The following is a 15,986-nucleotide window of genomic DNA, read 5'->3' as shown; positions in this document are numbered from 1 at the left end:
ACGAGCAGCAGAGCAGAGCTGACAACCAGCAGAGCAGAGCAGACAACCAGCAGAGCAGAGCAGCAGAGCTGACAACCAGCAGAGCAGAGCTGACAACCAGCAGAGCAGAGCAGCAGAGCAGAGCTGACAACCAGCAGAGCAGAGCAGCAGAGCTGACAACCAGCAGAGCAGAGCTGACAACCAGCAGAGCAGAGCAGCAGAGCAGAGCAGACAACCAGCAGAGCAGAGCAGCAGAGCTGACAACCAGCAGAGCAGAGCTGACAACCAGCAGAGCAGAGCAGCAGAGCAGAGCTGACAACCAGCAGAGCAGAGCTGACAACCAGCAGAGCAGAGCTGACAACCAGCAGAGCAGAGCTGACAACCAGCAGAGCAGAGCAGACAACCAGCAGAGCAGAGCAGACAACCAGCAGAGCAGAGCTACCTGCAGAGCTACCTGCAGAGCAGAGCAACCAGCAGAGCAGAGCAACCAGCAGAGCAGAGCTACCTGCAGAGCAGAGCAGACAACCAGCAGAGCAGAGCTACCTGCAGAGCAGAGCTACCAGCAGAGCAACCAGCAGAGCTACCAGCAGAGCAGAGCTGACAACCAAGTGGGCAAACTGGCTCCTGATCTCCTCTCATTAGTTAGTGTTCATAGAAATCAGAGCAGTAAAAAAAATTAAAAATAGAAAAACATGATTCTCATCCAAAACAAACTCTCACAGGGATATAGTGAAATTCATCATAAAAACACATCTTTAAAAAAAGGTCTCATTAAAACCGGAGGGGGAAAAAAACAAGAAATCAAAGCTATGATTAGAAGAGAGTAGTGATTAAAAAATAAAAAAAAAGATTCAAACTTTATTCCTTGTCAGTGAAAAGACAAGACTTGTCTACTCGGACCCCTCCTTTTTGCAGACACCGCAACCTGTCTCTTCAACTAGACACACTTTCTCTATTGTCATCAGGATACTGAGGGAGAGAGACAAAAAAAATAACATTATTAGACCATGGAAGCAGCTCACTGGAAATGAAATAAACCTTGAACAAACCCATTTTTTGTTTTGTTTTTGTTGGTCAAATCGTGCATTAGTGAAACTCGTCTTCATTGAAAAGCTTGAATTGACATGGATAGTGTAACGCAAGGTCGGGGTCACTTCCAATTATCTTCAATGCGGAAAATGTGGAATTTTCTGAATAGAAATTGAATTGATCTAAACCCTTGTGGGGAAGTATAAAAAGAGGGAGGTATGAGATGGATACAGTACCAATTTGTTCCATATCTTGACACACACAGGTTGAACAACATGTACAGGTCCCGCAGATAATACTCATGCTGTAACACAAGAACACACGCCACAACTTCCACATACTGTACTCTGATCTAACTTAAAATCACAACAATGACAACTGGGACAGAGCTGTGGAGACCTGGGGGCTGGGTAAAAGCTGGGGAGGCCTGGGTCAGAGCTGGGGAGACCTGGGTCAGAGCTGGGGAGACCTGGGTCAGAGCTGGGGAGACCTGGGTCAGAGCCGGGGAGACCTTGGGGCTGGGTCAGAGCTGGGGAAACCTGGGTCAGAGCTGGGGAGGCCTGGGTCAGAGCTGGGGAGACCTGGGTCAGAGCTGGGGAGGCCTGGGTCAGAGCTGGGGAGGCCTGGGTCAGAGCTGGGGAGGCCTGGGTCAGAGCTGGGGAGACCTGGGTCAGAGCCGGGGAGACCTGGGTCAGAGCTGGGTCAGAGCCGGGGAGACCTGGGTCAGAGCTGGGTCAGAGCCGGGGAGACCTTGGGGCTGGGTCAGAGCCGGGGAGACCTTGGGGCTGGGTCAGAGCCGGGGAGACCTTGGGGCTGGGTCAGAGCCGGGGAGACCTTGGGGCTGGGTCAGAGCCGGGGAGACCTTGGGGCTGGGTCAGAGCTGGGTCAGAGCCGGGGAGACCTTGGGGCTGGGTCAGAGCCGGGGAGACCTTGGGGCTCGGTCAGAGCCGGGGAGATCTTGGGGCTGGGTCAGAGCCGGGGTACCCTGGGCCGGGCTATACGTACCTCAGTGGAAAACCAGGTTAAGCAATGTTTCTTGTAGCGACTGACAGCATCCTTGTAGCACTGGTTTTGCATCAGATCCATCTTCACACTCAGAATCTTCGGATTCTCGTGGTTATCGCCCGTCACACACTGCACCACCTTGCGCATCTTCTGTGTCAGCTGCTCAATCTCCTAGTGGACACACAGGACACAGACAATCAGAACAGTTCTCCAAGGTTCCCACTTCTATTAAATAACAGAAGCATCTTATGATATAGCCAGGGGTCATGTTCATTAGGCACGAAACGGAAAACGATCCAAAATAGAGCGAAATGGGGAGGTACCATGCGACTTCATTGAGAAACACTTTGGTTTCCATTACAGTGTGCCCAAATGCATACAACCCAGGTTCGTCAGGAAATTTAAAAAAAAGTGTCAAGTAAACACCATTTCCTGTCCATTACGCCTCTCAGAGATGGAACGCAACACCCTGCTACAACTCAACTCCCCGTGGAGTGAAACAGGTATGGGACTGTAGGTGTGAGTAAGGATGACAACAGGCAGAATGTGGTACCGTTTACAAGGAATTTATTCTGTCACACGGTAATATGGGGAAAAGGGGGCTGGACGGAACCAAAGCAAAGGAAGTAAATGTCCAAGCCCCCTCACCTGCCGACCCACAACTTACCTAACTAGCACCACCTGGTGCACTAACCAAAATACAGGGGGTGGTCCTCCCAGGTCTTACCTAGTGTATATAGACAGTAAATACTACAGGTTATGTATGCCCGCAGGCCTCTTGCCTAAGCACTCCCAAGGTGCCTTCCCCTTCCCCCCCCCCGGGAACAAAAACAGAACAATACAACCATTTCAATCATCAAAACGGTCCTTTGGACATAAACAAACCTCAGGACCAGCTACAAAAACACTTCACAAAAAAAAAAAAACTCTGAGAAACAACCAACACAGGATATAACAATAAGCCCTCTCCCCCTGATCAAACACTGACTTCTATAGCTATAGGAGTCTGGAATTAAAGACAGCTGTTTCTGACAAGAGGGTAGAGGTCAGCTCCAATCATCAATGGGGCCGACCAATCAGCTGATTGGGGGAATTTCACACACACACACACAAACTGGGGAACGTAACAATTACCTTGAGCTGGTAGAGATACGCCTCGGCTGTGGATGTCCTAGTGAGGATGGCCATAGGGACGTCAGCGCTGGGGATCAGACCTGGCTCCACTACAGGCTGCAGGGTCATGGGGGGGGCAGGCCGGGCGTTGGCATTACCTTGAAAAGCCTTTACCTTCATATTGGCCAGAGTCTAGGGAAAGATTACACAAACATAGATATAGTTGGTTCAACACCGAGACACCCAGTTGGTTCAACACCGAGACACCCAGTTGGTTCAACACTGAGACACCCAGTTGGTTCAACACCGAGACACCCAGTTGGTTCAACACTGAGACACCCAGTTGGTTCAACACCGAGACACCCAGTTGGTTCAACACCGAGACACCCAGTTGGTTCAACACTGAGACACCCAGTTGGTTCAACACTGAGACACCCAGTTGGTTCAACACCGAGACACCCAGTTGGTTCAACACCGAGACCAGTGGCTACCAGTCATTCAGGGTCTGTTTTGAGCCCCACATTTTTAGCAAAAAAAAAAAGGGGGGAGGGGCTTGTCTGTTTTGCATGTTATGTTGGCATTAATACGAGTCACATATCAGTTTGCAAACAATGTAAAAAGATCACAGAGTTAATAAAGCCACTACAAACATGATCTCTGTTTTGCTTTCTTGAGTAAGGCAGCTCCAAAATGCAGGTGTTTCAGCCTAGCTCAGTGCCTTCTGTGGTAGTGGGGCGAGCCAGCAGAAAATACGGAGCGTTGCGCCGTGATTGGCTCAGTGTTCTGTCACTCATGGAGACACATCCCTGCAAAATCTACAGGGAGAGCTCGAAAATTCAAGCCCCTTTGGGTGCTGCCATAGAGTTACATTAGAAGTGCCCATCCAAGAAGGCTCAAGGTCATTGGCCACAGATAAAATGATGTCACATCACGTTATATCTACCGTAGCTTTGATTGGACTGATCATGTCAACATCATACTTTCAAAATCTTAGCTAACAGTCCTCATGAATCAAGTTGGCAATCTACTGGCAAATCCTTTTTAATCCTTGTCATATGAGAAAGTATATGTAACAGTATAACTTTAGACCGTCCCCTCGCCCCTACCCGGGCGCGAACCAGGGACCCTCTGCACACATCAACAACAGACACCCCTCGAAGCATCGTTACCCATCGCTCCACAAAAGCTGCGGCCCTTGCAGAGCAAAGGGGGAACAACTACTTCAAGGTGTCAGAGCGAGTGACGTCACCGATTGAAACGCTATTTAGCGCGCACCGCTAACTAAGCTAGCGGTTTCACATCCATTACATATAGATAAAACGTGTCGGCCGCAAACGCTAACTAAGCTAGCGGTTTCACATCCATTACATATAGATAAAACGTATCGGTGCTCATCGGCAATTTGACAAACATTACACAACAAGTCGGAAATCGCAAATTCGACAATGAGTGGTTTGGGAATGAATCAGTGGCTAACTGCAAGCTTTACATACATTTTGGCCCATTCCTCCTGACAGAGCTGGTGTAACTGAGCCAGGTTTGTAGGCCTCCTTGCTCGCACACGCTTTCAGTTCTGCCCACAAAGTTTCAATAGGATTGAGGTCAGGGGTTTGTGATGGCCACTCCAATACCTTGACTTTGTTGTCCTTAAGCCATTTTGCCACAACTTTGGAAGTATGCTTGGGGTCATTGTCCATTTGGAAGACCCATTTGCGACCAAGCTTTAACTTCCTGACTGATGTCTTGAGATGTTGCTTCAATATATCCACATACTTTTCCTTCCTCATGGTGCCATCTATTTTGTGAAGTGCACCAGTCCCTCCTGCAGCAAAGCACCCCCACAACATGATGCTGCCACCCCTGTGCTTCACGGTTGGGATGGTGTTCTTCGGCTTGCAAGCCTCCCCCTTTTTCCTCCAAACATAACGATGGTCATTATGGCCAAACAATTCTATTTTTGTTTCATCAGACCAGAGGACATTTCTCCAAAAAGTACAATCTTTGTCCCCATGTGCAGTTGCAAACCGTAGTCTGGCTTTTTAATGGCAGTTTTGGAGCAGTGGCTTCTTCCTTGCTGAGCGGCCTTTCAGGTTGTCGATATAGGACTCGTTTTACTGTGGATATTGATACTTTTGTACCCGTTTCCTCCAGCATCTTCACAAGGTCCTTTGCTGTTGTTCTGGGATTGATTTGCACTTTTCGGACCAAATTACATTCATCTCTAGGAGACAGAACGCATCTTCTTCCTGAGCGGTATGACGGCTGTGTGGTCCCATGGTGTTTATACTTGTATACTATTTAACTTTTCTTTTAGATTTAAAGCTAGACAATTGATTTGAAGTTAACAGAATATATTGTGATTCCTTATCGCTAGCCATTTCAATGGGAATTAGGTACTTTTCCCCCCCTCTGAATCCCTCACCTCGTTTCCAAATTGCATGATGTGGCTCTGGACGATCTTGAACTGTCTCATTAGGGTCTCCTTGCTCAGGTCCTCCTGGACAACAAAATCAGGGAGAGGAAGACATTAATCACACCAGAGTCTTCCATCCAGTTAAATCAAATCAAATGTATTTATATAGCCCTTCTTACATCAGCTGATATCTCAAAGTGCTGTACAGAAACCCAGCCTAAAACCCAAAACAGCAAGCAATGCAGGTGTAGAAGCACGGTGGCTAGGAAAAACTCCCTAGAATGGCCAAAACCTAGGAAGAAACCTAGAGAGGAACCAGGCTCTGAGAGGTGGCCAGTCCTCTTCTGACTGTGCCGGGTGGAGATTATAACAGAACATGGCCAATATTTTTCAAATGTTCATAAATGACCAGCATGGTCAAATAATAGTAATCACAGTGAACAGTTAACACTGTACCAGACTTACCACATCAGAGTTTTCCATCCAATTAACACTGTACCAGTCCCCCAGGTAGGTCTTCCTCTTCTCGTCATAGTAACAGGCATAGGAGTTGGTTGCTGTGGTGGCATACACTGAAGGAGAGACTTATTTAGACCGATTTATTAAGACACTGGAAGAGGGAGAGCGTTAAAAACAGGCTATATGGCTTCCAGGACACTGGTTATACACCATCACAAAAAGGGGGCCATGGCTGGCCATGGCTGCGAATACAGATGTTCTCCCTCCGGAAACCTCTCTCAAAGCTAAGGAGCCGGATCACATTCTGATCAGGAGTAATTTAACGTGGCTACTGCCCCCCCTGGCTTTAGGTTTCTCTTCTCACCCTCGTACGCACCATGATGATGAAGTCTCTCTCTGCCTCATAATTCTGAACAGCTGAAATAAAAACCCTGCACAATCCCCAAAATATTTACTGGCCATGCTACCTTCTCTGTCTGTCTGAAATTACAGTTGCACAAGCAGGACTCAGTCCCTACATCTTGCATTGGAGTACAAACAATACACGGTTTGTATGATGATTTAGGCTCATCTTTATAGTTGCTGCCATATCAGAGCCACTAGTCAGAGTTCCAGAAAAAGAGCCCAACTTTTTTTAGACAGTTCGAGCTCAACTACTACTGATTGGTGATGATAATCTACATAGTTATTCTACTTTAGAATATCATCACCAATAGGAGACAGTCTAAAGCAGCAGTATAACTATGTAGATTATCATCACCAATAGGAGACAGTCTAAAGCAGCAGTATAACTATGTAGATTATCATCACCAATAGGAGACAGTCTAAAGCAGCAGTATAACTATGTAGATTATCATCACCAATAGGAGACAGTCTAAAGCAGCAGTATAACTATGTAGATTATCATCACCAATAGGAGACAGTCTAAAGCAGCAGTATAACTATGTAGATTATCACCACCAATAGGAGACAGTCTAAAGCAGCAGTATAACTATGTAGATTATCATCACCAATAGGAGACAGTCTAAAGCAGCAGTATAACTATGTAGATTATCATCACCAATAGGAGACAGTCTAAAGCAGCAGTATAACTATGTAGATTATCACCACCAATAGGAGACAGTCTAAAGCAGCAGTATAACTATGTAGATTATCATCACCAATAGGAGACAGTCTAAAGCAGCAGATTAACTATGTAGATTATCACCACCAATAGGAGACAGTCTAAAGCAGCAGTATAACTATGTAGATTATCACCACCAATAGGAGACAGTCTAAAGCAGAATAACTATGTAGATTATCACCACCAATAGGAGACAGTCTAAAGCAGCAGATTAACTATGTAGATTATCACCACCAATAGGAGACAGTCTAAAGCAGCAGATTAACTATGTAGATTATCATCACCAATAGGAGACAGTCTAAAGCAGCAGTATAACTATGTAGATTATCACCACCAATAGGAGACAGTCTAAAGCAGCAGTATAACTATGTAGATTATCATCACCAATAGGAGACAGTCTAAAGCAGCAGATTAACTATGTAGATTATCATCACCAATAGGAGACAGTCTAAAGCAGCAGTATAACTATGTAGATTATCATCACCAATAGGAGACAGTCTAAAGCAGCAGATTAACTATGTAGATTATCATCACCAATAGGAGACAGTCTAAAGCAGCAGTATAACTATGTAGATTATCACCACCAATAGGAGACAGTCTAAAGCAGCAGATTAACTATGTAGATTATCACCACCAATAGGAGACAGTCTAAAGCAGCAGATTAACTATGTAGATTATCACCACCAATAGGAGACAGTCTAAAGCAGCAGATTAACTATGTAGATTATCATCACCAATAGGAGACAGTCTAAAGCAGAATAACTGTCTCCTATTGGTGATGATAATCTACATAGTTATACTGCTGCTTTAGACTGTCTCCTATTGGTGATGATAATCTACATAGTTATTCTGCTTTAGACTGTCTCCGATTGGTGATGATAATCTACATAGTTATTCTGCTTTAGACTGTCTCCTATTGGTGATGATAATCTACATAGTTATACTGCTTTAGACTGTCTCCTATTGGTGATGATAATCTACATAGTTATACTGCTTTAGACTGTCTCCTATTGGTGATGATAATCTACATAGTTAATCTGCTTTAGACTGTCTCCTATTGGTGATGATAATCGACATAGTTATTCTGCTATATCATAGCAAGAGTTGCTGAAAAAATAACTAGCCAATGTTTGTAATAACGATACAGTCACTATTTTGACTGCCTGCATGTCTTGCTTCTGTTCGGTATGCTTGCCTAAATATACTGTTGTTACAACACACTACAAAGTTTGTAAAAACACGTTGATCAGGTATTTTGTGTACAACATGATCACTGCTTGTAGCCTAAACAAACAACACAACATTAAATCACGCTTGAGGTATGGAATGCATAGTTTGAATAGCCACGACCAAGTCGGGCTCGCAGCCATTCCATATGTTATAAGTTATAACTAAACATCCATAGCTTTCTTGAGTGTTTTTACAGTTTTTAGCGCAACGTCGAGCTCGTCATGATTTATTGCTGTACTGTAGACAAAGGAAGACTTTGGCCTGTGGGTAACAATACAACGTTATACATTTTATTTTATGTATTTCACCTTTATTTAACCAGGTAGGCTAGTTGAGAACACCTTTATTTAACCAGGTAGGCTAGTTGAGAACACCTTTATTTAACCAGGTAGGCTAGTTGAGAACACCTTTATTTAACCAGGTAGGCTAGTTGAGAACACCTTTATTTAACCAGGTAGGCTAGTTGAGAACACCTTTATTTAACCAGGTAGGCTAGTTGAGAACACCTTTATTTAACCAGGTGGGCTAGTTGAGAACACCTTTATTTAACCAGGTAGGCCAGTTGAGAACAAGTTCTAATTTACAACTGCCACCTGGCCAAGATAAAGCAAAGCAGTGCGACACAAACAACAACAGAGTTACACATGGAGTAAAACAAACATACAGTCAATAACACAATAGAAAAAAAAGAGAGTCTATGGGACTTCTTGTCACACAAGGCAGGGGTAGTGATCCGGTCAAAATACTAACTAGACTAGAGGAGTGTAGGATGTAACAGGCCTGTAGATCAGAGCAGGACAGTTACCAAACGCAGACCACTCACTCCTCCACTTCAATGGGGAAAAAAAACCAACAACAAAAAACAGCTGGTATCTGCTTGTACGAAGAAGAGCACGTTGTCGTAGTGACCAGATCTACCCTTAACCCATAACTTAACCCTTTTTAACACCTACCAGACCTACCTTAAGAACACTATATTCACCTACCCGTATACCGACCAGACCTACCTTAAGAACACTATATACACCTACCCGTATACCGACCAGACCTACCTTAAGAACACTATATACACCTACCCGTATACCGACCAGACCTACCTTAAGAACACTATATACACCTACCCGTATACCGACCAGACCTACCTTAAGAACACTATATACACCTACCCGTATACCGACCAGACCTACCTTAAGAACACTATATACACCTACCCGTATACCGACCAGACCTACCTTAAGAACACTATATACACCTACCCGTATACCGACCAGACCTACCTTAAGAACACTATATACACCTACCCGTATACCGACCAGACCTACCTTAAGAACACTATATTCACCTACCCGTATACCGACCAGACCTACCTTAACACTATATACACCTACCCGTATACCGACCAGACCTACCTTAAGAACACTATATTCACCTACCCGTATACCGACCAGACCTACCTTAACACTATATACACCTACCCGTATACCGACCAGACCTACCTTAAGAACACTATATACACCTACCCGTATACCGACCAGACCTACCTTAACACTATATACACCTACCCGTATACCGACCAGACCTACCTTAACACTATATACACCTACCCGTATACCGACCAGACCTACCTTAACACTATATACACCTACCCGTATACCGACCAGACCTACCTTAACACTATATACACCTACCCGTATACCGACCAGACCTACCTTAACACTATATACACCTACCCGTATACCGACCAGACCTACCTTAAGAACACTATATTCACCTACCCGTATACCGACCAGACCTACCTTAACACTATATACACCTACCCGTATACCGACCAGACCTACCTTAAGAACACTATATTCACCTACCCGTATACCGACCAGACCTACCTTAACACTATATACACCTACCCGTATACCGACCAGACCTACCTTAAGAACACTATATACACCTACCCGTATACCGACCAGACCTACCTTAACACTATATACACCTACCCGTATACCGACCAGACCTACCTTAACACTATATACACCTACCCGTATACCGACCAGACCTACCTTAACACTATATACACCTACCCGTATACCGACCAGACCTACCTTAACACTATATACACCTACCCGTATACCGACCAGACCTACCTTAACACTATATACACCTACCCGTATACCGACCAGACCTACCTTAACACTATATACACCTACCCGTATACCGACCAGACCTACCTTAACACTATATACACCTACCCGTATACCGACCAGACCTACCTTAAGAACACTATATACACCTACCCGTATACCGACCAGATCTACCTTAAGAACACTATATACACCTACCCGTATACCGACCAGACCTACCTTAACACTATATACACCTACCCGTATACCGACCAGACCTACCTTAACACTATATACACCTACCCGTATACCGACCAGACCTACCTTAACACTATATACACCGACCCGTATACCGACCAGACCTACCTTAACACTATATACACCTACCCGTATACCGACCAGACCTACCTTAACACTATATACACCTACCCGTATACCGACCAGACCTACCTTAACACACCTACCCGTATACCGACCAGACCTACCTTAACACTATATACACCTACCCGTATACCGACCAGACCTACCTTAACACTATATACACCTACCAGTATACCGACCAGACCTACCTTAACACTATATACACCTACCCGTATACCGACCAGACCTACCTTAACACACCTACCCGTATACCGACCAGACCTACCTTAACACTATATACACCTACCCGTATACCGACCAGACCTACCTTAACACTATATACACCTACCCGTATACCGACCAGACCTACCTTAACACTATATACACCGACCCGTATACCGACCAGACCTACCTTAACACTATATACACCTACCCGTATACCGACCAGACCTACCTTAACACTATATACACCTACCCGTATACCGACCAGACCTACCTTAACACACCTACCCGTATACCGACCAGACCTACCTTAACACTATATACACCTACCCGTATACCGACCAGACCTACCTTAACACTATATACACCTACCAGTATACCGACCCGTATACCGACCAGACCTACCTTAACACTATATACACCGACCCGTATACCGACCAGACCTACCTTAACACTATATACACCTACCCGTATACCGACCAGACCTACCTTAACACTATATACACCTACCCGTATACCGACCAGACCTACCTTAACACACCTACCCGTATACCGACCAGACCTACCTTAACACTATATACACCTACCCGTATACCGACCAGACCTACCTTAACACTATATACACCTACCAGTATACCGACCAGACCTACCTTAACACTATATACACCTACCCGTATACCGACCAGACCTACCTTAACACACCTACCCGTATACCGACCAGACCTACCTTAACACTATATACACCTACCCGTATACCGACCAGACCTACCTTAACACTATATACACCTACCCGTATACCGACCAGACCTACCTTAACACTATATACACCGACCCGTATACCGACCAGACCTACCTTAACACTATATACACCTACCCGTATACCGACCAGACCTACCTTAACACTATATACACCTACCCGTATACCGACCAGACCTACCTTAACACACCTACCCGTATACCGACCAGACCTACCTTAACACTATATACACCTACCCGTATACCGACCAGACCTACCTTAACACTATATACACCTACCAGTATACCGACCCGTATACCGACCAGACCTACCTTAACACTATATACACCGACCCGTATACCGACCAGACCTACCTTAAGAACACTATATATGTTACAGTACAAATTTAGACCGTCCCCTCGCCCATACCCGGGCGCGAACCAGGGACCTTCTGCACACATCAACAGTCACCCTCGAAGCGTCGTTACCCATCGCTCCACAAAAGCCGCGGCCCTTGCAGAGCAAGGGGAACTACTACTTCAAGGTCTCAGAGCAAGTGACGTCACTGATTGAAACGCTACTTAGCGCCCACGCTAACTAAGCTAGCCGTTTCACATCCGTTACACTCACCCCCCTTTTGACCTTCCTCCTTTTTTCGCAGCAACCAGTAATCCGGGTCAACAGCATCAATGTAACAGTATAATTTTAAACCGTCCCCTCGCCCATACCCGGGCGCGAACTAGGGACCTTCTGCACACATCAACAGTCACCCTCGAAGCATCGTTACCCATCGCTCCACAAAAGCCGCGGCTCTTGCAGAGCAAGGGGAACTACTACTTCAAGGTCTCAGAGCAAGTGACGTCACTGATTGAAACGCTATTTAGCGCCCACGCTAACTAAGCTAGCCGTTTCACATCCGTTACATATACACCGACCCGTATACCGACCAGACCTACCTTAACACTATATACACCTACCCGTATACCGACCAGACCTACCTTAAGAACACTATATACACCTACCCGTATACCGACCAGACCTACCTTAACACTATATACACCTACCCGTATACCGACCAGACCTACCTTAAGAACACTATATACACCTACCCGTATACCGACCAGACCTACCTTAACACTATATACACCTACCCGTATACCGACCAGACCTACCTTAAGAACACTATATACACCTACCCGTATACCGACCAGACCTACCTTAACACTATATACACCTACCCGTATACCGACCAGACCTACCTTAACACTATATACACCTACCCGTATACCGACCAGACCTACCTTAACACTATATACACCTACCCGTATACCGACCAGACCTACCTTAACACTATATACACCTACCCGTATACCGACCAGACCTACCTTAAGAACACTATATACACCTACCCGTATACCGACCAGACCTACCTTAAGAACACTATATACACCTACCCGTATACCGACCAGATCTACCTTAAGAACACTATATACACCTACCCGTATACCGACCAGACCTACCTTAACACTATATACACCTACCCGTATACCGACCAGACCTACCTTAACACTATATACACCTACCCGTATACCGACCAGACCTACCTTAACACTATATTTACCTACCCGTATACCGACCCGTATACCGACCAGACCTACCTTAACACTATATTTACCTACCCGTATACCGACCCGTATACCGACTTTGGGTTGTTATTATAAAAATGGGATGTTTTTGGAATGCGTAAACCACAACAGTAACTGTAATTGCGGGGCTGGAGGATAGTAATTCCAAACAACGACACTTCTGTCTGCTCCTCACAGCTAGGAGAGCTGAAAAATAGCACCGATACGTCTGTCTGCTCCTCACAGCTAGGAGAGCTTAAAAATAGCACCTTTATAGTTTAAGACTCTTTTGAGTCATAAAAGTGCATTGAAATAACTTAGAAACTGGTGTGTTTGGGGGGGGGGTGGAGTCAAAGAGCCGGTAAAGAGCGGTCAACCTCGTCCCAGTCACGAGGGACGGTCAACCTCGTCCCAGTCACGAGGGACGGTCAACCTCGTCCCAGTCACGAGGGACGGTCAACCTCGTCCCAGTCACGAGGGACGGTCAACCTCGTCCCAGTCACGAGGGACGGTCAACCTCGTCCCAGTCACGAGGGACGGTCAACCTCGTCCCAGTCACGAGGGACGGTCAACCTCGTCCCAGTCACGAGGGACGGTCAAGTGCATCTTGTGATAGTGTTTTGGGTTTGTTCCTGGAAAGTGATAGAGTCACAGGGGAGGTTCAAGCGCAGCGTAACTCACCATTGATGTCATCAGGCAGCTTGGTCATCATTAATCCTGAATCACAGGCATCAATATAGAACACCAACTGTGTAGGAAGATTAAGAACAAGATGAGTCAGTCGACACTATCTTCTCCTGTACTTTCAATGGAAGTAACGCTATGACATTGTTCGCCAAAATATGTAAATCAACTGGAGAACCGGGAAATATCAATAAACAAGATTCCGATTTTAAAATCAAAAATCAGAAGAAAAAAATTGTTTTAAAAACAGGTAAAAATTACACCTAAACATGCTGACTAGACCGGGTACACGAGTGCGTATGTTGATTTTGTCTACCCACACCAGATGCGATCAGGACACGCAAGTTGAAATATCAAAACGAACTCTGAACCAACTATATTCATTTGGGGACAGGTCGAAATGCATGAAAGAGTCAACGCAATTCAGCTAGCGAGCTTGCTGTTGCTGGCAAATTTTTCCTGGGACATAAACTTTGGGTTGTTATTTTACCTGAAATACACAAGGTCCTTTACTTGACAATTCATCCACAGATAAAAAGGTAAACAGAGTTTGTTTCAAGTAATCTCTCCTCCGTCAGGCTTCTTCTTCTTCTGTGCTCTTTATATGGCGGTTGGCAATCAACTTTAAGGTGCGTTACCGCCACCAACTGGACTGGAGTGTAAACCTCAGTTCAACTTTCAATCACCCACGTGAGTATGTGCTCCTAACAACCAATGAGATGGAAGAGGCGGGACTTGCAGTGCGTCAAGCATCACAAATAGAATCAAGTTCTATATTAGCTCTTGGCTACGCAGACACTCGTTGACGCGCGCAAGCAGGTTGGATGAAATGATTGAATAACATGCATGTGTACATTTATTGTATAACGCGAGCAGTGTATCCAGAATGGAACAGCAGGGACTGTGGAGAGACACACACACACACACACACACACACAGTAATATAGTTGTATGGTGGTATTATACATGTTGTATTGTAGATATATAGCGGTGTAATAATGTTATATGATGTACTGATTTATCTGTTGTTTTATGGGTAATGTAAGTAGCGTCTTAATGTGTTTGGGCCCCAGGAAGAGTAGCTGCTGCCTTGACAGGAACTAATGGGGATCCATAATAAACCCCAGGAAGAGTAGCTGCTGCCTTGACAGGAACTAATGGGGATCCATAATAAACCCCAGGAAGAGTAGCTGCTGTCTTGACAGGAACTAATGGGGATCCATAATAAACCCCAGGAAGAGTAGCTACTGCCTTGACAGGAACTAATGGGGATCCATAATAAACCCCAGGAAGAGTAGCTGCTGCCTTGACAGGAACTAATGGGGATCCATAATAAACCCCAGGAAGAGTAGCTGCTGCAGGAACTAATGGGGATCCATAATAAACCCCAGGAAGAGCAGCTGCTGCCTTGGCAGGAACTAATGGGGATCCATAATAAACCCCAGGAAGAGCAGCTGCTGCCTTGGCAGGAACTAATGGGGATCCATAATAAACCCCAGGAAGAGTAGCTGCTGCCTTGACAGGAACTAATGGGGATCCATAATAAACCCCAGGAATAGTAGCTGCTGCCTTGGCAGGAACTAATGGGGATCCATAATAAACCCCAGGAAGAGCAGCTGCTGCCCTGGCAGGAACTAATGGGGATCCATAATAAACCCTAGGAAGAGTAGCTGCTGCCTTGGCAGGAACTAATTGGGATCCATAATAAACCCCAGGAAGAGTAGCAGGAACTAATGGGGATCCATAATAAACCCCAGGAAGAGTAGCTACTGCCTTGACAGGAACTAATGGGGATCCATAATAAACCCCAGGAAGAGTAGCTGCTGCCTTGACAGGAACTAATGGGGATCCATAATAAACCCCATGAAGAGCAGCTGCTACCCTGGCAGGAACT

General features: G+C 45.4%; 1 protein-coding gene across 3 annotated transcripts in view; it reads right to left on the bottom strand.

Annotated features, from left to right (window-relative positions):
• Positions 1–517: 517 nt before the first annotated feature.
• LOC110498282 (legumain) overlaps positions 518–15,986 on the bottom strand; it is a 38,751-nt gene continuing 23,282 nt past the window's right edge. For 2 of the 3 annotated variants that reach the window (XM_036955353.1, XM_036955354.1), the window contains exons 8-13: positions 14,090–14,156; positions 6,005–6,111; positions 5,549–5,623; positions 3,148–3,318; positions 2,014–2,184; positions 955–1,312 (exon numbers count right to left, since the gene is read on the bottom strand). In XM_036955353.1, the coding sequence (XP_036811248.1) occupies positions 1,130–1,312; positions 2,014–2,184; positions 3,148–3,318; positions 5,549–5,623; positions 6,005–6,111; positions 14,090–14,156 (774 nt within the window). In that variant the 3' untranslated portion in view covers positions 955–1,129. The other variant, XM_036955355.1, reaches the window with a different exon arrangement.

Source organism: Oncorhynchus mykiss, chromosome 19 (assembly GCF_013265735.2).
Source record: "Oncorhynchus mykiss isolate Arlee chromosome 19, USDA_OmykA_1.1, whole genome shotgun sequence".
Taxonomy (NCBI): Eukaryota; Metazoa; Chordata; class Actinopteri; order Salmoniformes; family Salmonidae; genus Oncorhynchus; species Oncorhynchus mykiss.
This window is presented reverse-complemented; position numbering and strand designations above follow the sequence as displayed.